General features: G+C 43.6%; 1 protein-coding gene across 1 annotated transcript; it reads left to right on the top strand.

The window, feature by feature from the left end:
- Positions 1 to 26222, top strand: RNF20 (ring finger protein 20). The gene is made up of 20 exons (XM_066367527.1): positions 1 to 133; positions 1182 to 1336; positions 5000 to 5167; positions 5278 to 5425; positions 5583 to 5765; positions 7528 to 7646; positions 10026 to 10172; positions 10352 to 10429; positions 10627 to 10746; positions 11993 to 12172; positions 13329 to 13464; positions 13905 to 14026; positions 14142 to 14512; positions 15695 to 15812; positions 16405 to 16554; positions 19942 to 20154; positions 21406 to 21531; positions 21701 to 21841; positions 22979 to 23080; positions 23333 to 26222. The coding sequence occupies exons 2-20, from the start codon at positions 1208 to 1210 to the stop codon at positions 23507 to 23509; spliced, it is 2928 nt and encodes a 975-aa protein (XP_066223624.1). The 5' UTR covers positions 1 to 133; positions 1182 to 1207; the 3' UTR covers positions 23510 to 26222.
- The last annotated feature ends 996 nt before the right edge of the window (positions 26223 to 27218 follow it).

The raw sequence follows: 27218 nt of genomic DNA, 5'->3' as shown, positions 1-27218 counted from the left end.
GCCCCGCCTCCCGGAAGTTCCGATAGGACTTTGCCTGCGGGTCAGGGGTAAGAGATGGGAGGTGTGCACTGACATCGGTGAATAAGTATCCCGAGTTCTCCTCTTGGGGGAGACACGAGTTGGAAGAAGACAGGTTAGATCTCGGCGAAGGGTGCGATGGGGGTTGGGCGGGCCCTTAGGAGTCTCCATCCTCCCCGGGGCTGGGCCTCCTTCTCCCCGGCCTGCGTTTGTCCCTGCCGGAGCCTGGGGTGCCTGGCCGCTCGCGAGTGAGGGTGAGGCCCTTGTCCTGCTCACTGTCTTCTCTGTCTCCAGGCGAGGGCCAGCTCCGGTTGCTGCCATCGGTACCCCTCCTCCTGCAGCTTGATCGGAGGTAGTGTGTAGAGTCGGTAATGGCAGGGCCGCTCTCTAAAGTAGCAAAGTGCTTTGGCATCCACTCCGCTTCCCTTGAGCTCAGGAACCCTGGGAGACAGGTGGGGCATACAGAACATTTGTTCGCCTTCTTTGTACATATGAAGACAATGAAGCTCAAGAGGAACTCACTCTTTCAAGGCAGTATGTCTCCCTGAAAAGTAGAAGTGGAATTCCCGTCCAGGTCTAGCTTCTCTAGGGCTTCCGAAAGTCATGGGGAGGACATTTGGAAACATGAAAGAGACTACAGATATAAAAAGGAGAGGTAGCATTTCTGGCTTATTTATTCCGTATGTAAGGGGCATAAAAAGCGTGTGCTACTGTTGTTATTTGTGGTTTAGGAAATAACAGGCTGACAGATAATGAATGACTTGTCTAATGTTGATGATTCAGCAGACATCTCCCAGATCTCTTTTCACCTCTTTGATTCTCCCAGCACAGTAGAATTAACTTCTGTCCCTAATCAAATGGTATTTTTCTGAGTTTGGACATGCCGAAAGTGAGATTTTGAATACTTTTTCTTGGTCTTTTCATCCTTTACCCATTATCTTATTTCTTACCAGCGTCCTATATTGAAATTTGTAACGGTGTAAATTCAGTCCTGACTCTTCCTCCACCATTTACTTCTTTCTTTCCAAGAGGAATTTCGGGATTGCGTGGCTTGGTGTGAAATTAATGGGTCCAGGTTAAAAGACTGGCCTGAAGAATGGCCGGTTTGTATTGTTGCTCTCCTTGCATATCTTACTTAAGTTTCTGTCGTTTTTTCCCTCCAGGAGAACAGCTATCATCCTGTGCCAAGATGTCAGGAATTGGGAATAAAAGAGTGGCTGGAGAGCCTGGCACTTCTGTGCCTCCGGAGAAGAAGACAGCTGTTGAAGATTCAGGGACCACAGTGGAAACAATTAAACTCGGAGGTGTCTCCTCAACGGTATGTGGAAATTGTGCTAGGAGAGTGTGCTTTTCTTTTGTCATTGCAACCTGAATGTATTTTTGAAAGCCTTCTGGAATAAGGGGGACCGATAAAAGAAGAGGGAAATCTAATGGCTTCAAGTAGGTGACATGATGCAGTGGTCTGTTCTGAAGAAGAGATATTGATATTTGATCTTTATTTTCAAAGATGTGCTTATATTCTTTGGAGAATCTGGTGCCTGATACACATTGATTAATCGGTATTTAGCGGTGGGAAACTGCGTTCACTTTTCATTCACTGAAAAATTAGGTGCAGGGTACTAAGGGGTAATTAGCAAAATCATGGAAAGAGCGGTGAAGAGGCAGAGCCCGTGGCCCGACTGCCTGGCGTTGACTCTCAGTTCTGTCACCTCTAGCTTCATGGCCTTGTGTTAAGACTCCCTGTGCCTCTTTTTTCTTTGTTTGCAAAATGTACTTATAAGTACTTATTTCATTGGGCTGTTGAAGGGATAAAATGAAAGTCCTTAGTAAGGATTAAAATATGACTTAAAGTGTTAATGGTTATTTACTGGGCTAGGTATTATGAATATAATGGTAAATAAAATAGATAGTGTTCTTGTTCTTGTGAAGTTGACATTTTCATTAGACACCAAAAGTTAAGTGTCTGTTAGACATGGGAAGCTCATTATAATAGGTTTTGATTTAGATCAGAGTTGAGTCTGTATTTGGGAACTCAGCCATGGGGATATGGTGTTCTAAAGTGTTACATTTGTATAGCTTGCAAAACCACATCTGTTAGTTATTTGAATGGAGGCTGAGGATCAGAGAGAATAATATGAGCATTCAGAGTAAACTGTTGATGAAGTGTCATTTCTGAGTCTCTGTGGGGCTCAGCTACTCCAGACTGCTGCCAGAGGGTGATTTTGTGAGCACTGGCTCACATCATGCATCCCAAGGACATTTACTCATTCAATAGATATGAATAGTTGTTAAGCATCTGTTATTTCCCAGACATTGCTTTACACTGAACACAGCTCCTGGACCACAGTTTGTAGGGTGACACTGACAAGGGAACAGGCTTTTAGAATAGCGTGGGTTATGTGCTGCTCAGCAGGGTAACCACCTGCTCTCTGTAAGATACTGAGGAGCCATTGGAAGGCTTAGGCAGGGAGTAACATGCTCTGACTGATGTTTGGAAAGAAGTGAGAGTTATAAGCAGGAGTTCAGTTAGCAAACTGGTTCCCTCATTCCTTTTCCCTCTCCCCTCTCATTCCACCTTTCTTTCTTTCTTTCTTTTTTTTTTTTTTTTTCTGAAGCTGGAAACGGGGAGAGATAGTCAGACAGACTCCCGCATGCGCCCTACCGGGATCCACCGGCACGCCCACCAGGGGCGACGCTCTGCCCACCAGGGGGCGATGCTCTGCCCCTCCGGGGCGTCGCTCTGCTGCGACCAAAGCCACTCTAGCGCCTGGGGCAGAGGCCAAGGAGCCATCCCCAGCGCCCGGGCCATCTTTTGCTCCAATGGAGCCTTGGCTGCGGGAGGGGAAGAGAGAGACAGAGAGGAAGGAGGGGGGGGGGGGTGGAGAAGCAAATGGGCGCTTCTCCTATGTGCCCTGGCCGGGAATTGAACCCGGGTCCCCCGCACGCCAGGCCGACGCTCTACCGCTGAGCCAACCGGCCAGGGCCTCCACCTTTCTAAGGGTGGAAAGCTGGGGTATATATCCACTGATTCCTGCCCCAATTGGTTGAAGGTTGCCCTTGAAGGCACGAACTCTTCCTCTATAATTCAAGGTTGCTAAGTGAGATTGTGGAACAATTGAACTAAGACTCCAAAGTGTGCTGGAAGTGAGAACACTGACAGTGTAGGCGGAGCTGTCCACCACAGCTGTGCTGAAGTCTGGCAGGCCGACGGGCATGGCTTGGGGCACTGAAGTGTCTGCTACAGGACCCTCTTGCAGTAATGTTGATGAAGGATCAGGGTGGCTTGGACCACTGTGGAGGTAGTGTTGACAAGGTATGCTGATGAATTAGATGAAGCATATGAGACAAGGGCAGCAAGGTGATTGGGTATTTTGGAAGTATGGCATTTCCACTTAATGAATGAAAGAGTATTAGAGGAACAGATTTTTAGGAGCTGTGGAGGATGAATGAGAGTAATTTTTGACCTGGGCTAAAACTACATTTGGGAATTACCATTTTGTAGATACTTAAATCCACGGAACCAGAGATTCTCCACGAAGGCATGAGCACAGATAAAGAAGTGACCTGAGAACAGAGCCCTGCAGGACTGCAACATTTTGAGGTCAGGGAGATGGGAAGAGACTAACTAAAGACAAAAAAAAGAGGGGCCAGTGAGCTAGGAAGAGAACCAGAGAGAATGGAGCCCCAGAGGCCAAGTGAAGAAAGTATCATATTTCAGGGAGTTGACCAGTCCCTGCTGATATGCTGAGAAAGGGGAGGACTGAGTATTAGAATTAACAATAGAAAATTTACTGGCAGCTTGACAGGAACTGTATTCATGGAGTGGAGATGATATAAGTCTAGTTGTAGGAATGAAATAGTCAGATAGGTGGATTAATTTAGACTGGGTGGATTAATTTTGTTTGTAGAGATGATAAAAGGATTAAGGGCAGGAGTTTGAAGGAATGTGCTATAGGGTAGAGTCAGGGTGAGGAAGACAGTGGAGACAGAGGGGACTGACAGGGAGAAAGGTGAGCAGTCATAATTTGGAGATCTAGGTGAGGGCTGGTACATTGGGATAAGGGCATGAGGCACCTGGAAAGATACGGTTTTATTCAGGGAATGGGAAGTTGGAATTTAAGATTTCCGATGTGGCACAGTTCCATACAGAAGTCCACGTGTGGCTGTTGAAGTGCATGGCGGAAGCGCAGTGGAAGGGATAGTCATTGCAGTTAAGGAGCTCAGAATCCAGCCTAGATGCTGCAGATGTGGCTTGTCCCCATGTGTGTATGTCCACACGTATATTGAGGCAGGGACTGGGGTAGAGAAGGACCCAAGTGCCGAAGTCTTGAAGGAATGAAAGGCAGTGCTTAGGTGGTAGATGACTGTTGATCGGAGTGGAGAGTGACCTAGCTGGACCAGGGAGCCTCACAGTAGCTGTGCTTTGTGGATGTATGCGTGAATAGAACCGTGAGGTGAGCAAGGTGGAGGTTCTAGTACAGAGGTCCCCAAACTTTTTACACAGGGGGCCAGTTCACTGTCCCTCAGACCGTTGGAGGGCTGGACTATAAAAAATCTATGAACAAATCCCTATGCACACTGCACATATCTTATTTTAAAGTAAAAAAACAAAATGGGAACAAATATAATATTTAAAATAAAGAACAAGTAAATTTAAATCAACAAACTGACCAGTATTTCAATGGGAACTATGCTCCTCTCACTGACCACCAATGAAAGAGGTGCTCCTTCCGGAAGTGCGGCGGGGGCCAGATAAATGGCCATAGTTTGGGAACCCCTGTTCTAGTATTTCTATGTACCATTGTCTCCTCCCATCTTCAACCCTTTATTTCTTGTGCTCTAACTTCTTATCTAATTATTTGTTATAAGTTTTTTAAAATGAATAGCTTTATCCATAGGAAATAACTAATAGGGCCTTGTTGAGTTCAACAGCTGATCTAATTTCATTGTGGAGACTAATTAGATTGGTTTCCTGGGGTAGGAGGATTCAGACATTCGAACGCTGCAAACCAAAAATCGCAAGCTGGCAGAAATGCTGGATCAGCGGCAGGCCATCGAAGATGAACTCCGTGAGCACATTGAGAAACTGGAGCGAAGACAGGCCACTGATGACGCCTCACTGTTGATTGTCAACCGGTACTGGAGTCAGGTAGCCCGCTGTTTGCTCAGACTTTTTTGGGAGCCTTTTCATTCACCTTAGCACTCTCTGTTTCCTAATTTGTGTTCTTTTGCTTTTTTATTGCTGTACTTGATCTCCAGTTAGATGAAAACATCCGTATCATCCTCAAACGCTACGACCTGGAGCAGGGTTTGGGGGACCTTCTCACAGAAAGAAAAGCCCTTGTTGTGCCCGAACCAGAACCGGACTCGGATAGCAATCAGGAACGGAAGGATGACCGAGACAGAGGTGAGTGTCTGAGGTGGATTTAACCACTGCATGCTGTTTTTTGTTTGTGTTTAAGAGCCTTGCTTTGGGGCTGCTCTCAATTTGATGGGGGAAAATAGATTTTGATATTTCCAGTTGAATAATCTGGGGTCTTCTTTTTTCCCCATGTGTCCTCCAGGGGAAGGACAGGAGCCAGCTTTCTCTTTCCTTGCCACTCTGGCCAGCAGTTCCAGTGAAGAGATAGAGTCTCAGCTGCAGGAGCGTGTGGAGTCCTCCCGCCGAGCCGTGTCCCAGATTGTGTCTGTCTATGATAAGCTGCAGGAAAAGGTGGAGCTCTTATCCCGGAAGCTGAACAGTGGAGGTGAGGCCGGGACCAGGAGACGGGGACCAGCGGGGTAGAGTACGAAGCACCTGTGCATGCTGATTTGTACTTTTTAAAAATGTTATTTAAAATTTTTATTTTCTTTAATTTTAATTTTTAATTAAGTTTTATATTTTTATTTATTGTTAATTAATTTTTTTTGGAATCCTAATCCAGCGTTACTGGTAATGTCTTTACTGTGGCTTGTGTGTTTTGTGAGTGCTTCTCATTGAGCCATGTGACTACCCTATAAAAAGCTGAAGAAAGATTCTATAGCCCCATTCTGATACTTTGTTAATTAGACAGTTTTATAAGTAGCAGATTTTTATTATTTAAGAATTAGCAGTTTCTAGATATCAGTGTAGTACTGGCTACTAATTTATTAGTGATAATGATATTTTAAATGTTGATAGTCATAGTTAAAAAATTTTTTCTTTGTGGATTAGATACTGATTTTGGGCTTCAAAGAGTCAGTTTTCATGTTTTGTGTTCCTATTATCTTTGATAAGGTATTATTTGTAACATTAAAGGTAATTGCATGGATAAGCTGAGGTTTCTAAGAGAGAAAGATGTGTGAAATATGAATTGTAGCATCATCTATAACATTTTGGCAGTTCATATTTTCCCCTTGTTTATTTGGTCCTTGATTCACAAGAATTGCAGTTATCAGCTTGCTTATTAATTCACTAAATATTTATTGAGCTTCTATTATATTCTATTTTTCTCAATACATTGGGATTTTAAGAGGACTAAAGTTCAGTCCCTAGTTCCTAACTTGGGTTCTGAATCACATTGAGTTTTCAGAGCATTACCCTTTATTTTGGCCCTACCTGTGGAGACTCTTATTTAGCAGGTACGGGCTGAGTCTAGGGAAGTGTGTAGTTTTAAAAGTTCCACAAGTTATTCTGATGGCAATCCTGGTGGAAAACTACAAAAATTCTCACATGACGAACTTGTTCCGTATTGTGTTTCTAAGAATGCTGCCAAGGGTTGGTATGAGGGCACAAATTTTTCCCCCAATAAGTGTTTCTAAAGGGCAGTATATATCCTGAGAGTACCGGTTTCATTTACTAACATTTGGATTTGAGTTATTTATGACTGTACTTTTAAACATACTAACTTAGTGTAATTGGTTCTATGGATTACCTACCTTCTTCGTAAATAGTACTGTATGTTTTGGTTTTTGTACTTCAGGAGTACCCGTAGCCTGGTATTCCAGAATATGTTAAGTAACTCTGTGCTCTTATCTTTACTCTGTATGACTTTATAGGTGCTCATTTGAACAAGGAAATATCTGCTCCCTGGCCCCCTTTTCTCTTCTAACACAGAGATGCTTCATGTTGGTGTTAGTGAATAATAGGAGTTTATGATGCCCAATAAAATAGAATTTTATTGCTTTTAAGTCTACAGATTAGAGGTACCTCTGTCTTCTAAAATTCAGTTTTCTGGATAATTGTGCCTTATCTGAATAAAGTTATAGAAACTCCCCATTTATTTTCTTAAGGCATTTTGACTCTATTAAAAGGGATGGGAGTTCCACGTAACTCTACCTTGACCACCTTGACTCTGTGGTCATTCCTTAAGTAGGTCATCTAACCTCTGCATAATTAATTAATTTGTCTTATGAGGATAATAAAAACTGGAGCCTAATTCTTAAAGTTTTCTGGAAAATGAAGCGAGATTTCATGTTACTTTGGTGGGATATGCAGCTCTAAAATTCGACACTGTAGCTGCTGAACCGAGGTGTGTCATCCTCCCTCAGATGCCCTGATCGTGGAGGAAGCAGTGCAGGAGCTGAACTCCTTCCTTGCTCACGAGAACCTGCGGCTCCAGGAGCTGACGGACCTCCTTCAGGAGAAGCATCGCACCATGTCTCAGGAGGTACTTGGCCTGCAGGCGCTGGTCGTTTCTAGCTGCCTGTGGCAGAATGCCGACTGCCTCAAAGGTCAACTTACTCTGGAAAGCCTGTTTTCATATTGACGACAGCTCTGAGAAAGCAAAATCTGAGGATAGGCAAGAGGAAGGAAATCATCGAGTATTCCTCCTTGACTGTGCCTGTTTAAGCAGACATTTAGGATCTTAGTCTTTAGGAAGAAATACCGTCATGTGGGGATTTGCAGAACAGTACACCAAGTCCCCAAATAATGTATTACCCCAAATATGAAAGACCATGAACAATGTTACTGAGGAATGGGTTGGTAGAAATTCATCTGCAAACAGGGCAACAGAACGACTGCGTTATTGATGGTCTACACACGAGGAATGGGGGTTTTCAGTCCCACCTTGGAAATAAATGGTGGCATGACCAAACCATGCCAAGACTTGGGTATTGTTTATTTATATAAAATGACTGTGATAAAGTGATGATAGGCATTACAAACTCGTCTAATACTCTTAATTGCATTTTAGTTTAGGTCAAAGGATATTCTGCTGAAATTTGACCTACCTTAGTTTGGTCACCGAACTCTTGTGCTTTTTAATAAGTTAATAGTTACCATTTACTTAGTGTCTAGTACTTAGGTACTTTATGAATACTAAGTCCCATCTTGCTGCTAAGGACACAAATTCAAAGAGGTTGGTGACTGGTCTGAGAGCACACAGCCAGACAGTGACGGAACTATGATTTGGATATAAGTGTTTTTAAAATCAAAGCCTTTGTTCTTCATTATGCCCTGTTTCCTGAACTCCAGGGCCAAGGTCCGGGCTGGGCTGTTTGCGTGAGAATCAGCTGGGACATTTATTAATGTATGTGGAGTCTCATCAGTCTTCAAAGGGGTTAGAGTACAGCAGTGCTTATAAATAAATTGGAGTGCAGTAAAATAAAAGAAACAGAGTAACTTTTTGGTCATTTTTGTTGTTTGTTTTTTTGTATTTTTCTGAAGTTGGAAGTGGGGAGACTCCTGCATGCACCTGACCGGGATCCACTCGGCATGCCCACCAGGGGGCGATGCTCTGCCCATCTGAGGCATTGCTCCACTGCAGCCAGAGCCATTCTAATGCCTGAGGTGGAGGCCACAGAGCCATCCTCAGCGCCCAGGCCAACTTTGCTCCAATAGAGCTTTGGCTGTGGGAGGGGAAGAGGGAGACAGAGAGGAAGGAGAGGTGGAAGGGTGGAGACGCAGATGGGCGCTTCTCCTGTGTGCTCTGGCCGGGAATTGAACTCAGGACTTCCACATGCTGGGCCAACACTCTACTGCTGAGCCAACCGGCCAGGGCTGGTCATGTTTTAAGGCAAACTAATTGCTACCAAGATGGAAGAACCTTCTTCTGCCAGGCCTTTACCAAATCTCACTTAGCTTTCTGAAGCTGGGGAGACATACTGTTTTGTTTGCTTGAGCTGATGTCCAAGATGGCTCTTGTGGCTGACTGTTACTGCCACCTGTCTGCTGGGAGCTCACCTTAGCTGTCCACTGGAATGTCTGCATGTCACCTCTCCAACATGGCAGTGTCAGGGTAGTTAGACTTCTTATGTGGCAGCTGGCTTCTTTCAGAGAATGAACGCCATGCAGAACCTTCATGGTCTTTCAGATACAGCCTCCAAGTTACGTAGTGTCATTCCCACTGGGTCACTAAAGTTGACTCAACTTCAAGAGGAGGAAACTGATCCTGCCTCTTGATTGGAGGACTGTCAAAACAATTTGGGTGCGTATTTTAAAAACAACGCAAAGGGTATACATAGATTAACATGAACATGTAACTATTTTATAGTTAAAACAGTAAATAATATTAGCTGGTGCGTAGCTCCTGAACAAACAGTACAACAAAGATTTTTGTATCTTTATAGTATCTGATTCAAGATTGTCCTGGGGTGAGCTTAAGAAAGAAAAGGAAGTTTTTCTTTTGTTCTCTTTGGATGTTCATTTGTGGAAATGTGGGAAGGGAAAGTTGTAGGTAAAGATAGCCGTCTTTTCTGAATATATATTTGAATTTTTATCTGGTAAAAATCAAGAATGTTCTCTATAGTCTCTTAAAAAATACACATTTTCTGATGGGTTTTGTTCCATCTAGAGAAATGATGCTTTCCAGAGGTAAAAAAAAAAAAAAAAATTGAATCTTAAGTAGTCTTTTCCTTGTATGAGAGTTCTTGTAGATGTCTATGTTTTCATGATTGTAACGGACTCAGAACTGTTAAAAGAATATGTGATTTAACTTTTGTATCAGGCATTGGGAAGAAGGTATTGACGAAAGGCATTTTCTTCTAACTTGTTCTTCTTTTTTTTTTTGGCTATATTTTTCTGAATGCCTGTCTTTGGGATGTAGTTCTCCAAGTTGCAGAGTAAAGTGGAGACCGCTGAATCCCGAGTGTCTGTCCTCGAGTCCATGATTGATGACCTGCAGTGGGATATTGACAAAATTCGAAAGCGGGAACAGCGACTCAACCGACACTTAGCAGAAGTCCTAGAACGGGCAAGTGCTGTTTTAGTCCTAGTTTGGAGACTCGAGTCATTGTATGGACCTTCTCAGAAAGGATGGACTTGGGTAGTATTCAATAGTTTTTGGGAACAGACAGACTCCTTCGACGGTGTTTAGCTTACCAAACTGAAATCTTGGGGGCTCTCACTAAAGGATCTTTGTCTTTCCTGTAGGTGAATTCGAAAGGTTATAAGGTATACGGAGCAGGGAGCAGTCTGTACGGCGGCACCATCACCATCAACGCTCGGAAGGTAATGTCAGGAACTCGCAGGACGTGTTTTCTGACCTGGTGTCAGTGTTGTGCTGGGTACTTAGGGTTGTGTTCACAAGTGCTGAAGTGGAGTTTTGCTGGCAGAGTGGGTCAGTCAAGACTGAAACTCGGGAACGGGAATGATTTCAAGGTTCTGGTTCTTTGTTCTCACTTCACTATTTTCCCGCTTCTCTCCAGTTTGAGGAAATGAACGCCGAGCTGGAGGAGAACAAAGAGTTGGCTCAGAACCGTCATTGTGAACTGGAGAAGCTTCGGCAAGACTTTGACGAGGTCACTGCGCAAAATGAGAAGCTGAAGGTAGGAGACTCATCTCTGACAGGGAGTAAAGTGGGATGTTTGCTTACCAGCTCAGGTACATACTTATGAGCCCTCCTAGTGTCTGAGGGAAAATTGGTATGTCTGTTTATTTACTTATATATTTGTACCTTTTCTCGTTCTGAAAGTGATTTAAAGCAACCTACAAAGATATATAGACTGAATGAAGGTGCCGTAACTTGGGGTTGTTGAGAAAAATGAAGAGTAGGATAAGCAAGGGGAGGATTCTAAGTGGATTAAAAAAATGGGGCTTGTACCCAAGGTCTCAGCAAGGAGCGTGGCACACTGCAGGTTGTGGCAGTCACTGCAGAGGAGGGCCACACAGCTGGCTCGCAGTCTCTAGCTGCCAGGACGGAAGGGAGCCTGCTCAGTGATCCTCTGGGTTGTCACCTGCCGCTGGGATTTTCTCTTCCCCGGTTCTTGGGGGAGGAAAGTGGATTCTGAAAGTCTCCATTCCTCTTTTTGTCACAGCCACCTCTTTTGTAATTTGATTTATTTCTAGGTAAACATATGAATAAAGATGTTTGAACTGAAAGAAACACAAACCTGAGTCAAATCAATTGAAGTGTTTGGGTAATTAAAGCAGACAGTTGCTTAGGAAAAGTGTAACTTTTTGATACATTGTCAAAAAGATTTTTTTCTGTGATTGTTAATAAAGAGAATAAGTTAGTGACTGGGGTCCTCAGCTGTGTTCTAAAATAAGCATCCTTACAAATTTCATAGCATTTGTCTCTGTCCCTAGATCTGACAGATTTCATAGGGCTTTTCTAGTGTACTTGGATCTAGTTGACACCTAATGTAAAACACGTATCAATTAAAAACAGCTCTTGGTTGGATGAGTACAGATACCAGGTACTGCCTCTTGAGTGGTCTAATTTAATCTGGGGTAGGTGTTCCACAACTAAGGAGTGGGTAGGGCCTGACTGTGGTGGTGCAGTAGATAAAGCATTGACCTGCAATGAATGCTGAGGTCGCTGGTTCAAAACCCTGGGCTTGCCTGGTCAAGGCACATATGGGAGTCGATGCTTCCTGTTCCCTGCTCCTCTAAAAATGAATAAAATCTTAAAAAAAAAAAAAAAAGAGGGGGTAGACCTACTACATAAACTTCATAAAACTTGTCTCATTTGCGCGGGACATCAGTGAGTATAAGACTTCATTTCCGGTCTGGCACCTGGGGCCCAGATGCCAGATTCTGCTCCCGACTTGGTTGTCTTTGGGTCCTCCCGAGGTGGAGCTGCGCAGTGCAGTGGAGGAGGTGGTCAAGGAGACTCCGGAATACCGCTGCATGCAGTCCCAGTTCTCCGTCCTCTACAATGAGAGCCTACAATTAAAAGCACACTTGGATGAGGCCCGGACCCTGCTCCATGGCACCAGGGGGACCCACCAGCGCCAGGTGGAGCTCATTGAGGTAACAGCTAGCTTTGTCTTCTGTATATAAGCTTTTGTGCCTTATCAGTTTTTAATTTTATTCTCTCGTGCAGTTAATCTCTTATTCATTCAGCAAATACAGAGTGGCCGTAAGTCTTTACTCTGCTAGATGGCGGGCATTCTGCTGTCTGGAATCATACAGCCTGGTGGGGAGAGTAGCATCCACTAGAAGGCAGTGTGGTACAGTGCTAGATGGCGGGCATTCTGCTGTCTGGAATCATACAGCCTGGTGGGGAGAGTAGCATCCACTAGAAGGCAGTGTGGTACAGTGCTAGATGGCGGGCATTCTGCTGTCTGGAATCATACAGCCTGGTGGGGAGAGTAGCATCCATTAGAAGGCAGTGTGGTACAGTGCTAGATGGCGGGCATTCTGCTGTCTGGAATCATACAGCCTGGTGGGGAGAGTAGCATCCATTAGAAGGCAGTGTGGTACAGTGGAGGCCTGTCCCACAGGTGCAGTGGTAAAGGAGAGAATGCATCTGATCTGACTGCGGAGCCTGCTTGATTCCACTTGCCAGAGTGAAATACGAGTCTTAAGGATAAACCTAAGTTTATTGGTAGGTGAAAGTAGGAGGGCGTTCGGTAGTGAGAACAACATATAAAAATAGGTTGGTGTGGCTGGCGCTTTATGTGCACGGAGGGGAGTAGGGGAGAAGCTGGATCACTTCTCACAGCCATTAGAGCTTATAATCTCTGTGTAAATACTTCTTTCTAAAGGCAGGAACTTTTATTTCTGTGTTCACGTCTATATCTTCTATAGTCCTTAAGGTGATGTTTATGGCAGGTGGTCTTTTGCTATATTTCTGCCAAATGAACTGAATTTAATATACCTTACTTTACACATATTTAGATTTTGTCTTATTGTTTAATTCTCCAACTAAATTGTAACATTCCCAGAGTCTGGGGCCGTTTTCTTTATTTCTTTAGGATCCTGGTGATTCTCAGTTCAGTGTTTTGTAGCTCTCTGATACTCATTTCGTATTGGTTAAATTTGAACTTTTCAGAGTAATTTCTCTTCTTGGTATTTTCTTTCTTCTTCTTAGATCCTTTAAGATCAAATTTAGGGAACATAATAGAATATGGTACTTCCGCATTTTGGGTAAGAACTTTTGGTTGGCTCTTTCTTGTGTGCGTAGCGCGACGAGGTCAGTCTTCATAAGAAGCTGCGGACCGAAGTGATCCAGCTGGAGGACACGCTGGCCCAGGTCCGCAAGGAGTACGAGATGCTGCGGATAGAGTTTGAGCAGACCCTTGCTGCCAACGAACAAGCGGGTATGGTTGCCTTGTCCTCCCTGCAGATAGAGTTTGAGCAGACCCTTGCTGCCAACGAACAAGCGGGTATGGTTGCCTTGTCCTCCCTGTGGATAGAGTTTGAGCAGACCCTTGCTGCCAACGAACAAGCGGGTATGGTTGGTTGCCTTGTCCTCCCTGCGGTTCAGCTGCTGCACGTGCGGGACACAGCACCAGGGTTTGTTAGTACTGCCTGGAGCTCAGCAGCCCTGAGAACCTAACATCAGATCCTGTCATTTCTTTTGGTTTCCAGCCCAAGTGTTTGTTTTTAACTCGAACTGGCCAGTTTTGTCTTCTTCTGAGAAGGGCTCTTTCTTTCGTCAGTTCTCCCTATGTCTTAGAGGCCCCGGCGGGTTCGGTCCTCTCTCCCCGTGCCGTTGCCCCGCCGCAGCTCTCCGTAACCCGCTGTTGCTGTGTTTAAGGCCCCATCAACCGGGAGATGCGCCACCTCATCAGCAGCCTGCAGAACCACAACCACCAGCTGAAAGGGGAGGTCCTCAGGTACAAGCGGAAACTGCGAGAAGCCCAGTCGGACCTGAACAAGGTAGCCAGGAGGAGGAGAGAGGTCGTGTTTACTGTTCTGTGTGTAAAGCTGTCTTCAAGCCGAGAGAGCAGTGGTTGCCCTAAGTGGTGTGCCCCTTCCCTCCCTTGTGCCCCAGACACGCCTGCGCAGCGGCAGTGCCCTCCTGCAGTCTCAGTCCAGCACTGAGGACCCGAAGGACGAGCCTGCGGAGGTAAAGCAAGACCCCGAGGACTCGTCCGCCCAGCCCTCCGCATCGAAGGCGTCTCAGGAAGAAGTCAACGAAATGAAATCCAAACGGGATGAGGAAGAGCGAGAACGAGAAAGGAGGGAGAAAGAGAGGGAGCGAGAAAGAGAGCGGGAGAAGGAGAAGGAGAGAGAACGAGAGAAGCAGAAACTAAAAGAGTCAGAAAAAGAGAGAGACTCTGCTAAGGATAAAGAGAAAGGGAAACATGATGATGGAAGGAAAAAGGAAGCAGAAATTATCAAACAACTGAAGATTGAACTCAAGTAAGCAATTTTTAGAGTCACTTTTTGATGAGGTTTAGACATCATGCATGAAATATTAGGTTGATGGCATGGCTTATCTGATAATTGTGTCATGTTGAGTGTAACTAAATCTGTAGGTAATGTGTTGTCAATTCTTGATTGAGTGTCCAACCAAAATGTCCTGCATGGCTCCTGTGTAGTCCAGTTCAGTGGTCAGGTCTCAGCAAACCCTGTGGTTGTGGCCTTATGTTTCATGAATCCATGTTAGGGAAGGGGTGTCATGATTGAAGTAACACTCATGAGAATTACTGAAATTAACCACTGACAGATTGCTGACATTAATTGTAATTTAAATTATATTAGCTAGAGTATGTATGACTGTGATTTGAAAAGTAGTGGTATGTTTGGCCGTTAACTAGTTTGTGTACATACCAGTTCATTTCAAGAGATTTCTTAGGTTTATTCCTAGAGGCATTCAAACAGTAAGACAGACCCTTAGGTCAATGAAACACTGTCATAATGTCACACATTGCCCCTTCTCTTCCTGTTGAACTAATAACTGCTCTGGTAGAACTGGTTACTTCTTGCTCCCATTGGTCATGGTTGAACCTTTATTGATGTTTGGATTTTGGATTTGAGGGACCACTGTGCTCAGAACATTTGAATATAAAAGTATAGTTAGGAGGTTTGATAATTTAGTATGAGTTGAGGTTTTCAGCTTTGGCTGGTGGTTAATCAATTAACTATCAAATCTAGGAATAGCAGGATATCTTAAACTTTTCATTTCCTCCATTTTTTTTTCTCCCTTTTGGTCTCTTAGACAGTTTTTTTTTCCAAGTGTGGTATCAAAATCATCTGGGTGACTTTTTAAAAGACAATCCTAGACTCAGCCCAGTCCTATTGAATATCAGTTTCTAAGAGTGAAGGCCCAGAAATTTGGCTGTTTACTAAGGGCCCTAATTATTTGTATGATAGCTTGGTGTTAGAAAACTTGGTCTGAAGGGAGAAATGATCCCTTTATACTGACTTACTGAGTATATCCAGAAATCTCTTGATAGTCTGTGCAGGTTTTGACTTTCAGATGTGTCATACAAAGTGTAATGTGGAACTGTTGTAAAATAGTTTGCTCAGTTCGGGATCCGCTCACTCTGATGCCCCTTGTTTCTATTACGTCGTTCCCCTTCCTCCACCGCCCCCGCACAGGAAGGCCCAGGAGAGCCAGAAGGAGATGAAGCTCTTGCTGGATATGTACCGCTCTGCCCCCAAGGAACAGAGGGACAAAGTTCAGTTGATGGCAGCCGAGAAGAAATCTAAGGCAGAGGTGATCTGGTCTGCCCTTACTGTCATTTGGATTACAATCTTCATGTGTGCGATGTTTCTTCCCACTTCTGAAAGATATACAGTAGCTTATTTCTTTATCTTTAAAGCTAGTGTTTAAAACTTAGCAATGTTTCCTTCCCTTTTAAAGACTTACCTAGAATAGGGATCTCCAGATGTTCCACTAGGTGGTGGGTAAGGCATATCAGAATTACTGGGAAGAGGAATAGTAGTCTTTTCAAACTTTTTAGCATTTCCTTATCCCCTATAAATAGTTGTTATAATGATTCTCTCTTCTGATTACTTTTGAGAAGAATGTCTTATTCTCCTAAAATTTTGGAGCCTAGAAAAATAAAGGGTGGGAACTACTATTCTAAAGAAACTTACATGTGCACTGCTCAGAAATATTGCGTATAGAATCGTGTAACGTTGGAGTGGAGTGATGTGATGCGGTGTACGAGCGTATCATTTCTCTCCTTCCATAGTTCTGTAAAGGCTCTTTTGATGTTATAGGCCCTCTATCTGTGCATAATACTGAGTTTTGAAATTTATCATTGCCTTTTCTTTGTTTTTGTGTGATTCCTTTCCTCCTGCAGTTGGAAGATCTCAGGCAAAGACTCAAGGATCTGGAGGATAAGGAGAAAAAAGAGAATAAGAAAATGGCGGATGAGGATGCCTTGAGGAAGATCCGGGCAGTCGAGGAGCAGATAGAATACCTGCAGAAGAAGCTGGCCATGGCCAAGCAGGTGGGTGCACTTCGTTTATGTAGTTAGCTTTGGAGGTCAGTGTTACCTGACAGGTAAGCTATTGACAGTGAAATCTGCTCTTTCATTCCAGTCTTTTTTTAAAATACAGTATTAAAAAATATTTTTTTGTCTATATTTTTGTACGTTTGTTTTACATTGAAGTCTTTCATCCTTCAGTTATTTTGTTTTGTGTATTGAGACATGCAGTTTACTTTTAGTTTTAAATGTTCAGATATTTTTTATTGAGGGATCTATTCTTTTTCTGCTGATGTGAAATCAGGGGATATAATAAATATAAAATTAGAAAGATGTAAAATTTTATACACCTTATGCCTACAAGTATATGAAACAAACAAAAAAATGTGCCCCAAACAGATTATAAATAAATGCCTAATATATTTATATTAACTGTGGTTGCTTGTGGGTCATAGAACTATAGAGACTTTCTCGCTTTTGATAATGATCATTATTTCTTTATTTTTAAGTCCCGGAGAATTTATTAACATTCAGTAATAAAGATAACAAAAATGGTTGGAAAACTATATATGTTCACCATGAGGAACACTTTTACTGTTTCTAAGAAATAGCAAAATGACAAATAAAGTAGTTTTAATGGTGAACTTGATCATTAAGTACCTAAGGAACTTTATTAGAATGTATATACAGGGGGTCCTCGGGTTACACAGTCCCATTTCTATGACAGTGATGTAGCCCGAATTTTGGTGTAAGTCAAAACACACCCTATCCCAACAAACTGAAAACTTGCACTTTTAATAGTCCAAAATGGCATAGATAAGCATAGTGGGGGACTAACTCCCTTGCTCATATGCCATATTACAAATATTGATCGACTTACGACCTATGCAACTTACGACCATTTGACTTTACCACCACAATCGTTAGCCATGACTGCTCCGCATCTGGTAGTGTGCAAGCATTGCCCAGCTGGGCGTATGACAGTGCGGACCAGCTTCCGGCAGCACTACCATCTCCGCGTGCACCATTTCAACTGTTATCCCAGACTCGGTACAGCAATTTGTGTTTTGTGTCTTGGATATTTTTCATCAAACCCCTCCCAAGATATCTACCAAGAGGAAATTGTCTTTGCAAATATTAAACCAGTTGTACTGGTAATGCAGTATTTTACTTAAACCTGACGTATGTAAAAATAAGAACATGGTGTAGAGATGATACAAATGGCAAAAAATGAACAAAGAAAATTATTATATATAATAATAATGAAAGAAAATTATGATAAAATATGACTTAAAGATTTTTATAACATCATTTCACAGTACTGTACATATAGCCTACTCAACTTACAACCAAATTGTGTTACGACCGGTCTGTCAGAACCAATCGTGGTCGTAAGTTGAGCACTAACTGTACAGCCTATTTTTCGAAACACGCAACCAAACTAGTTTGCCCATGTGAATAAGTACAACACTAACGGTGTAAGCTGAAACAAGCATGTCTCAATTTTTTTAAGTTTTAATGGGAGTGAGCATTGTAAACTCGAAACATCGTATGTTAAGACTGTTGTAACCAGAGGACTCCCCGTACGTGCTTTTTCTAAAAAGTGGGTTTGACTGTTATTAAATCTGTTGATTGCCACTTCTCTCTCCCTTGCACTCTTTTTCTCTTTTTTCCTTTTTCCCTTTTTTTATTTAGTATCAGGAAATTGTACTATTATAGGTTCTAGTACAAGTAGAAAGATACACTATGTTCTTCTTATATAGGATGACTTAGCATCTTAAAAATGTTAATTTTCCCTTAAAATTTGGAGTGGAGAAAACCTTTCTAACTTATAGTAAAGGTCTATAAACATGAAAGAAAGATTGGTAATTTTGGCTCATGAAGAAAAAACACACAAAACTTCTCCGTGGCAAAAACTACTCTTTGCAAAGCCAAAAGATAAATGACAAACAGGAAATAAAATTTCTAATTCTTAATCACAAAAGGGTTTATCTTTCAGTATATTTTGAAAACTCCCCAAAAATGATAGGGAAGAAAACCCACCAACCCAATAGAAAAATAGGCAAAACATATGAATAGTTCACAGAAAAAAAAAATTCAGTTGGTTCTTAAACATTTGAAAAGATGCTCATTTATAATAACACAAATGTAAGAAAATGATTTTAGATGCTGTTCTTTACCCATCAATTTGTTATGTAATACTGTTGGACAATTCATAAATTAAATTCCATATGATAATTATGGGAAAATATGAGACAGTGGGAGGCTTTATGTTAGAAGTTCTCTTAACCAACTGCTGCTTGATTGGTTTGCTAGATTCTGGTATGTATAATACTTTTGTTTGTTTTAATTGACTTCAAGAAGAGATTAGGCCCTGGCCGGTTGGCTCAGTGGTAGAACATCGGCCTGGCGTGCAGAAGTCCTGGGTTCGATTCCCGGCCAGGGCACACAGGAGAAGCGCCCACCTGCTTCTCCACTCCTCCCCCTCTCCTTTCTCTCTGTCTCTCTCTTCCCCTCCCGCAGCCGAGGCTCCATTGGAGCAAAGATGGCCCGGGCGCTGGGGATGGCTCCTTGGCCTCTGCCCCAGGCGCTAGAGTGGCTCTGGTCATGGCAGAGCGAAGCCCCGGAGGGGCAGAGCACCGCCCCCTGGTGGGCAGAGCGTCGCCCCCTGGTGGGCGTGCCGGGTGGATCCCGGTCAGGCGCATGCAGGAGTCTGTCTGTCTCTCCCCGTGTCCAGCTTCAGAAAAATACCAAAACCCCCCCCAAAAACCCCCAAAAAAAAACAAAAAAAAAGAAGAGATCAACTTATGGTGTCAGACTGATTATCATTGCCAGGTAATAAGGCTTCTTCTGTGTTCCTAGGGCTAACATAGTGGCAGAACTGAGCTTCTTGAAACCAAGTTTCTCTTTGTGTGTGTGTGTGTGTGTATTTTTCCAAAGTTAGAGGCAGGGAGGCAGTCAGACAGACTCCCACATGTGCTGGACCAGGATCCACCCGGCATGCCCACCAGGGGGTGATGCTCTGCCCATCAGGGGCGTTGCTCCACTGCAGCCAGAGCCATTCTAGCACCTGAGGCGGAGGGCATGAAGCTGTCCTCAGCACCTGGGTCAACCTTCCTCCAATGGAGCCTTGGCTGCGGGAGGGGAAGAGAGAAATAGAGAGGAAGGAGAGGGGGAGGGGTGGAGAAGCAGATGGGCGCTTCTCCTATGTGCCCTGGTTGGGAATCGAACCCGGGACTTCTATATGCTGGGCCAACGCTCTACCACTGAGCCAACCGGCTAGGGCTCCAAGTGTCTCTTTGTCACTAGGCTATTTCTGAATGAACAGTGGAAAGTTTAGTCTCCTGTGCCCATTTTTTTTTTTTTAGTTAGAAGATTCTATTAAAATGGGGGTTTTCCTCCTAATTTTAGGAGGAAGAAGCTCTCCTCTCCGAGATGGATGTCACAGGGCAGGCCTTTGAAGACATGCAGGAGCAAAACATCCGTTTGATGCAGCAGCTGCGGGAGAAGGATGATGCAAATTTCAAGCTCATGTCAGAACGAATCAAGTCCAATCAGATCCATAAGTTACTTAAAGAAGAGAAAGAAGAGCTGGCTGACCAGGTTTTGACTCTGAAGACTCAGGTAATTACAATGAATAGAGCTTTCCAGAATTCTGTTGAAGTAGGATAATTTCTACAGTATGCATTAAAAAATGACAATTGTGGCATTTTTTATAATAGGAAAAACAGAAAACTAAGTATCCCTCATTAGGTTACTTGGTAAAGAAATTATACATCCCTACAAAGGAGTACAATATAGCTGTTAAAACAAATATGGACCTGCCAATAGGGAAAAATGTCTAAAATAAGGAGAACAAAGAGAACAAGAAAAGGGCGGATGAGGATGCCTTGAGGAAGATCCGGGCAGGAGAGGAGCGATTTGTTTTACTCTCCCTTTTATGTTAATGCATGTCTTTGTGTACCTGTGCTTTTTATTTAAAATAGTGCTGAAAGATTGCATGAGAAACTGTTAGAGTAGTTGCCTGATTATACCCCTGAATATTGTTTGATTCTGTTTTTGCGTGAATTTGAAGAAAAAGACTACTTTTTGAACCTGTAGCCATCCTGAAAGAGACACATGTGGACTTTAGTTTGAGCTGTAATTTACATGTGCTCGTATGGATGGCCAGCTTTGGAGGATTAGGGTGGCCAGAGAAGATAAATAAACATAATTTCCTCTGTGCTTGGCAGTTTGGAGAAGAATCTTTTGTCTGGTTTCCCAGACTCTTTGATTTATTAGCGCATTTTTTTTTTTTTTTTGTATTAAAAGTGAAGCTTTTGGCCCTGGCCATTGTCTCAGAGTTAGAGTATCAGCCCGGTGTGTGGAAGTCCCAGGTTTGATTCCCAGTTAGGGCACACAGGTTAAGCACTCATCTGCTTCTCCACCCTTCCCCCTCTCCTTCCTCTCTATCTCTCTCTTCCCCTCTAGCAGCCATGTCTCCACTGCAGCAAAGTTGGCCCAGGCACTGAGCACAGACAGCTCCATGACCTCCGCCTCAGGCGCTAGAACGGCTCTGGCTGCAGTGGAGCAACGCCCCAGATGGGCAGAGCATCGCCCCCTAGTGGGCTTGCCAGGTGGATCCTGGTCAGGTGCATGCGGGAGTCTGTCTGACTGCCTCCCAGCTTCTAACTTTGGAAAAATACAAAGAAAAAAAAAAAGTGAAGCTTTTAATTATCCTAATCTTACAGGTGCTTTGCAGGTTCATGGGTAAATCAGTAATAGTTTGAAATTTCTCGTGGATTCAGTTTTAGGGTCCTGTGAATTAACAGAGCCTGGTCAACTTTTTTTCTTCTTCTTCCTGTTTGTGTTAAAATCCGATTTTCTTCTTCAAAGGTTGATGCCCAGTTACAAGTAGTAAGGAAATTGGAAGAGAAGGAGCATCTGTTACAAAGCAACATTGGCACCGGGGAGAAGGAGCTGGGGCTTAGGACCCAAGCCTTAGAGATGAATAAACGCAAGGTATGATTGATTATTCTGTAATCCAAGTGACGGTCAGTCTTGGAGGAACAAATAAGGGTGACACTGATGGGATTAGAGGCTCCCCTTATTCCTGGGACTTGGGCTAACCTTTTGCCTCCCTGGAAATAATAAGAGGTGATAGATGACATTCTTCGTACATCCCACCTAGGCCTTGGAGGCCGCCCAGCTGGCAGATGACCTCAAAGCACAGCTGGAGTTGGCGCAGAAGAAGTTACATGATTTTCAGGATGAGATCGTAGAGAACAGTGTCACCAAAGAAAAGGACATGTTTAATTTCAAACGAGCCCAGGTAAGAGCAGTTATTTCTTTCTTTACATTTTGCTTATTAGGTGTTTTCTGAGTTCTGAAATGGCCCATCTAAGGCCAAAGTTGTTGGTCTAAAGTAGTGATAGTCACCCTGGTCCCTACTGCCCACTAGTGGGTGTTCCAGCTTTCATGGTGGGCAGTAGCAGAGCAATCAAAGTATAAATAAAAAGATAGATTTAACTATAGTAAGTTGTTTTATAAAGATTTATTCTGCCAAACTTAGCGAAAATCTGACATAAAGTACTTAGTAAGTGATTATTATTATATGCTTTAACTTACTGTAACTCTGCTTTATAAATTTTATAAAGTAAAGTTACTTCCCTACTTTATAAATCACCATTACTGTGGAACCGGTGGGTGGTTAGAAAATTTTACTAACAGAGATACAAAAGTGGGCGGTAGGTATAAAAAGGTTGACTACCCCTGGTTTAAGTATGTTATTTGCTATTTGACTGAAGTTTCTCAAATGACGAGACTGAGTCTGTTTTCTTTACTGCTGTATCCCCAGAGCCTGTCACAGTGCCTGGCACCTGGTGGGCATGGAATACTTTAAAGTTCTCCTACAATTTTCCTATTTTGTCAACTGTTTCTCATGGTGCTTTTCTGTCCTTGTGCATAAATCTGTTAATTATTTTAATCCGGTCTACCTTCAGCATAAAACTAATTAATTGCCTTGCCCTGGCTGGATGGCCAGTTGGAAGAGCTTCCTTCCAAAGCGCAGAGGATCTGTGTTCGGGGCACATACAGGAACAGATCAATTTTCCTCTCTCCCCTCGCTTCCTCTCTCTCTCAAATTAGTTAAAAAATTAATTGCCTTAAAGAGTCTCATCAAGTTTTTCTTTTTTTAATTCAGTTCCTCCAAATTCTTATGATTGTATTTTCACCATCTTGAATTGACAGTAGTTAGATGCAACTGTAGTTTGGCAATATGATTGATCACAGTTGCCTATTCTTAAACAAAAGAAAATATCTTGCCTTTTGCTAATCTTTACATTCCTAAGAAGATTGGACGTGAAAGGACTTCCTTCCCACAGCACAGTGTTGAAGTCAGAGCAGTTACTCTTCCCCCAGACGGCGCGTCCGGGGGACTGTGTGTAATGGGTGTGCTCTGCTGCTGCAGGAGGACATCTCGAGACTTCGAAGGAAGCTGGAGACCACAAAGAAACCGGACAATGTCCCCAAATGCGATGAGATTCTGATGGAGGAGATTAAGGATTACAAGGTGAGAAAAACTGCTACAGTGATCGCTTTGTGGGTTTTGTTTTTGGTCAATCGAGTCCTGAAGTGGGGAGTAAATATTGAACTTCTCTACATGAAGGGAACAGAGACTGCTTTATTTGGTGGGTGGGGGGTGAGGGTGGGAGATAGTACTTTTGTTTTAGCGCTTAGTGGATTTTCTTGTTTGTTATGTGTGAGAGCCATTTGGAGCCTAAATCTTTAGGGTTGCTCAGACTCTGATTTCTTTCTTTTTTAGGCACGCCTGACCTGTCCGTGTTGCAACATGCGTAAAAAGGACGCTGTGCTGACCAAGTGTTTTCATGTGTTCTGCTTTGAGTGTGTTAAGACACGCTATGACACCCGCCAGCGCAAATGTCCCAAGTGCAACGCTGCTTTTGGTGCCAACGATTTCCATCGCATCTATATCGGTTGATCCAAGCCAGAAGGAGAGGGGACTGGCTAGACAGGCACTCCCTGGCCATCCAACCTCTACCTCTTCTCTCCTTGACTGTCACCTGCAGGGCACTTGGTCAACTCCCTGGCCTTCACAGACTTTGCCTCTGGGTTCTCTCTAATAGCCAGATGACTTCAGGGGAAAGGACTGGGAAATGCAAGTCTTGGGTTATAAAATGACTTAGAAACAACTCTCGTGTGTCTCCCTGCCAGCCTTGTTTATTTCCTGCTTTTAGACTTGTCAACATTTTCTTCTTCAGGCTCATGTGTCATCTTGGATCGTCCATTCCTCCTGAAGAAGCGGCGCTGATACTTCTGGCAGGGAGAAGGGACTAGAGCCCAGAGGAGACACGGGCTATTTGGGGAGGGAGTGTGTGTGATCTTTCAGAATTAAGCTGTCTGTGGGCACAAACATTTCCTGATTTGGGTAGTAAACTTGGTGAACGTGAATTACAAAATGTTACAATTGTGCTACTCTTTCCTGGATGGTTGGAAGCCTTAATGAAATTATGTCCAGGATGACTCGGTCATTTTTTTATTCACTAGTGAAGTAACTTGGTGAGTTCAGCTGGCTTTCTTGATGAAGTTATTTAAGTTTTCAATGTTCTACTCATTAAAGTCTTTAAATATCTCAAGGCCTGTTTGTTTCAGATAGTGTAGCTCCTTTCATCTTAAAATGAAATCAAGATTTGAGAGGATGGGGAACAGGACTGAGACAGCACAGGGACCTGGGTACTCTGGAAAGCCGATACAGGGAGGCCTTGGAGAGCCATGAATTTCTCCCACTGGCTTCTCCACGGAGGTTGTTGTGATCCCTGTTTGCCAGAAGATTCTCTGTAATCTTTCTGTGGGACTTGATATTCCATAGGTTTCAATTAAAGCAGGATTCAGATTGCTTTCATGTTTGTGGTTTTCTTTGAAACTTTTGTATTTGTCATTATTAGTTGATTTACACCTGCTGTTCTAGAACTGAATTCTCTTGAACAGAAATAATCAACTTAGATTAAGAGGCTAACTGTGATTAAGTTATTTATTTCTTTGATTAATGGGAACACTATTCTCCCTGTTGTTTTATTGAATCTGTTCTGGGCAGAGATATGCCTAAAGATGGTGGATTATGTGACTGTTCTCTTCTATAGTTCAGTGTGGGGCTGAGAGATTGTGATTTGTTTTCCATGGAGTAGAAGGCTGTCTGGCACTTTAATTGCAAGTTATTGAATTTTAAGTTTTATTGTGACCCGCCAACCAGAAGTCTTCTATATCTCTGGCATGGAGTTGCATAAAATGGGCCCCCTCTGGATCACCACCTGATTTAGGAGATGGATAAGGGCAAATTCCATGTCCATTTGTGGTTACCACTTACAATCAGCGAGACTTGTGATGATTTTCAGTCACGTGGTATGGGTTAAGAAACATGTTTCACTGGGAGATCTTACAGTGTTGGCAAAGAGGTCCTGGGTCCCTCGTGCCCCTCACCCCGTGCACACATACACAGGCCCCAGTGGGCTCAGGCCTGCTGCTGGGAGCAGTGCATTTGCAGTCAGCAGCAGGACACTCCGTTGCTGCTCTGTGCTTATAGGGCAGTCTTGAGAATAACTTTGTTAGTTTGGGGGCAAATAGACTACTTGGGCAGCAGGTGCTTTGTGTTTGGATAGTAACACAGATAGGTGCTAGGCACTGTGCTTAATATTCTCTTTTATTGTGAATGAAGACATTGAGGAGGTCAATTTTTCTTCATTTCTAGGAAAAAATGAGACTGAGACTGACATCCTCTTAGGAGTCTAGGCCACGTGTGTTTGTCTATGTCTGGCTGTCTCCAAGTTCACCATGTCATGGCTGGGTCATTCCAAAGCAGCAGAAGGCTAACCTCATTGGCTCACTGCCCTGCAAGCAAGCTGAATGCATGTGAACCATAGGCAGTTCCCTGCAGTGGTGAGGATTATCTTTTGAAAAAGTCCCTCTTCAGATTAAAATCCTTTCCTGGTTCCTACAGTCTTTGGGACAAAATCCGGGTTAGCACAGTGGTCTTGCTTTTCTCTTTCTAGTCCTTGTCACTTACCACCTACCTTGTGATTTATGTTTCTGTCACATTGAACTATATATCTGATGTTCCTAAGTGGCCTGGTTGCCATAGTTTCCCAACTCAGGAACTTTGTATATGTTTCTCTTACCTGGGATGCCTGTTACCCTCTGGCATTTGTATGCACACATGCACACATGGAAGTGTTTTCTTCTCAGAGTATCCAACTGGGACAAACAAGTTAGGTGGCGTGTCTCAGAGCACACGCCACCCTGTTTTGCTGGTTTGTGTCCCCATTGGACTGAATTCCATGGGATTGGAATCTGCTTCTTTATCTTTCCCCAGGAGATAGCCCAGCGCCTGGCTCAAAGTCAACCCCAAAATGAATGAATGACTGACACAAAATATCCTTGGGGAAGTTGGTAATTGAATAAGTAGGTCATATTACCATTTATATTTTTATGAGATTTGACTTGGGTGTGTTTCAAAATAATGTATGTGAAGACTGCATCCCGTTACCCTGGTCGGCAAACTGCGGCTCGCGAGGCACATGCGGCTCTTTGGCCCCTTGAATGCGGCTCTTCCACAAAATACCACGTGCAGGCGCTACCTCAATAAGGAATGTACCCACCTATATAGTTTAAGTTTGGCTCTCAAAAGAAATATTTGGCTCTCAAAAGAAATTTCAATCGTTGCACTGTTGATATTCGGCTCTGTTGACTAATGAGTTTGCCGACCACTGAGCTAGCAGATTCCCAATGGCAAGTTCGCCAGCTGCCAAAACTGCCCGAGTGGTCAGAGATGGCAAGATGCTCGAGACTGCAGGATGGCTGAGTGATTTGCAGCTGTCTTTGTAACTGTTCATACCAGTTCTTGGGCTAGAAAGCAAAAAAACGATACCTGAAACCATTTCTGTGACACTTGGGGGATAGTATTGGGTTCAGTGGACAAGTGCAGGTGCAGTTAGCATATCAGCTTCCCTCTGCGGAGCAGGGGTCAGGGTGAGGCGTGGGCCGGAAGCGATATGACTGAAAGACGATGGGGGGGTTAGAGGAAGAAGAGGTTTAAGTGATGACCAGAATCCTGACAATGCAGTGTGGGGGTTCCGGAAACCACTGCCTAAGAAGACTGCTACTACTGTTACAGCTGTGTGACTTTGGGCGCCTCACGTAATTCTCTGGCCCATAGTGTTTTCATCGGTACGCTGGAGGTCTAGTGTATCTACTCTAGATGAGGTCTAGAGCCCATGTGTCCTGAGGTTTTAATGAGATCAATTTGTAAAATAAAGCGATCAATAAATGTAATCTCTCACAGCGTTGTGCGTTTATAGGTTGTGAAAAGGACACTGAGAGGGCCTCTGAGGTTACAGACCACGTCACCACCGTGTCTCCAGCACCTGCCACGTCACTACATGCTATTGAGCACGTTTGTGGAAGTACTAAATGAGGGCGCTCAGGGCAGCGGTTGTCAGACATCTGTTGATGTCGTGGCTCTTCATGAGTGTCTCTCAAGCGAAGCCGTCTCCGTTCTACTCCGTGGTGCCAGGGCGCGGAGCTTCTCAGCAGCTTTTGGGCCACTGTAGATTATACCAAGGAAATAAGCTTAGGTCATGCTATCAGTGGGTCCCCTGTTAGTGAGGCGCTCGGGACCACATCAACATTTGAACCCC

The sequence above is a fragment of the Saccopteryx leptura genome, chromosome 2, assembly GCF_036850995.1.
Source record: "Saccopteryx leptura isolate mSacLep1 chromosome 2, mSacLep1_pri_phased_curated, whole genome shotgun sequence".
In the NCBI taxonomy this organism is placed as follows: domain Eukaryota; kingdom Metazoa; phylum Chordata; class Mammalia; order Chiroptera; family Emballonuridae; genus Saccopteryx; species Saccopteryx leptura.
The sequence above is the reverse complement of the archived record's forward strand: the minus strand, read 5'-3'. Positions and strand labels throughout refer to the sequence as shown.

Bases quoted from the DNA above. Each gene is read 5' to 3' on its own strand.
- RNF20 (XM_066367527.1), top strand. From the start codon at position 1,208: ATGTCAGGAATTGGGAATAAAAGAGTGGCTGGAGAGCCTGGCACTTCT. The intron at 10,747-11,992 runs GTAGGAGACTCA...GGTCCTCCCGAG, and splicing joins CGCAAAATGAGAAGCTGAAG to GTGGAGCTGCGCAGTGCAGT. The intron at 14,513-15,694 runs GTAAGCAATTTT...GCCCCCGCACAG, and splicing joins CAACTGAAGATTGAACTCAA to GAAGGCCCAGGAGAGCCAGA.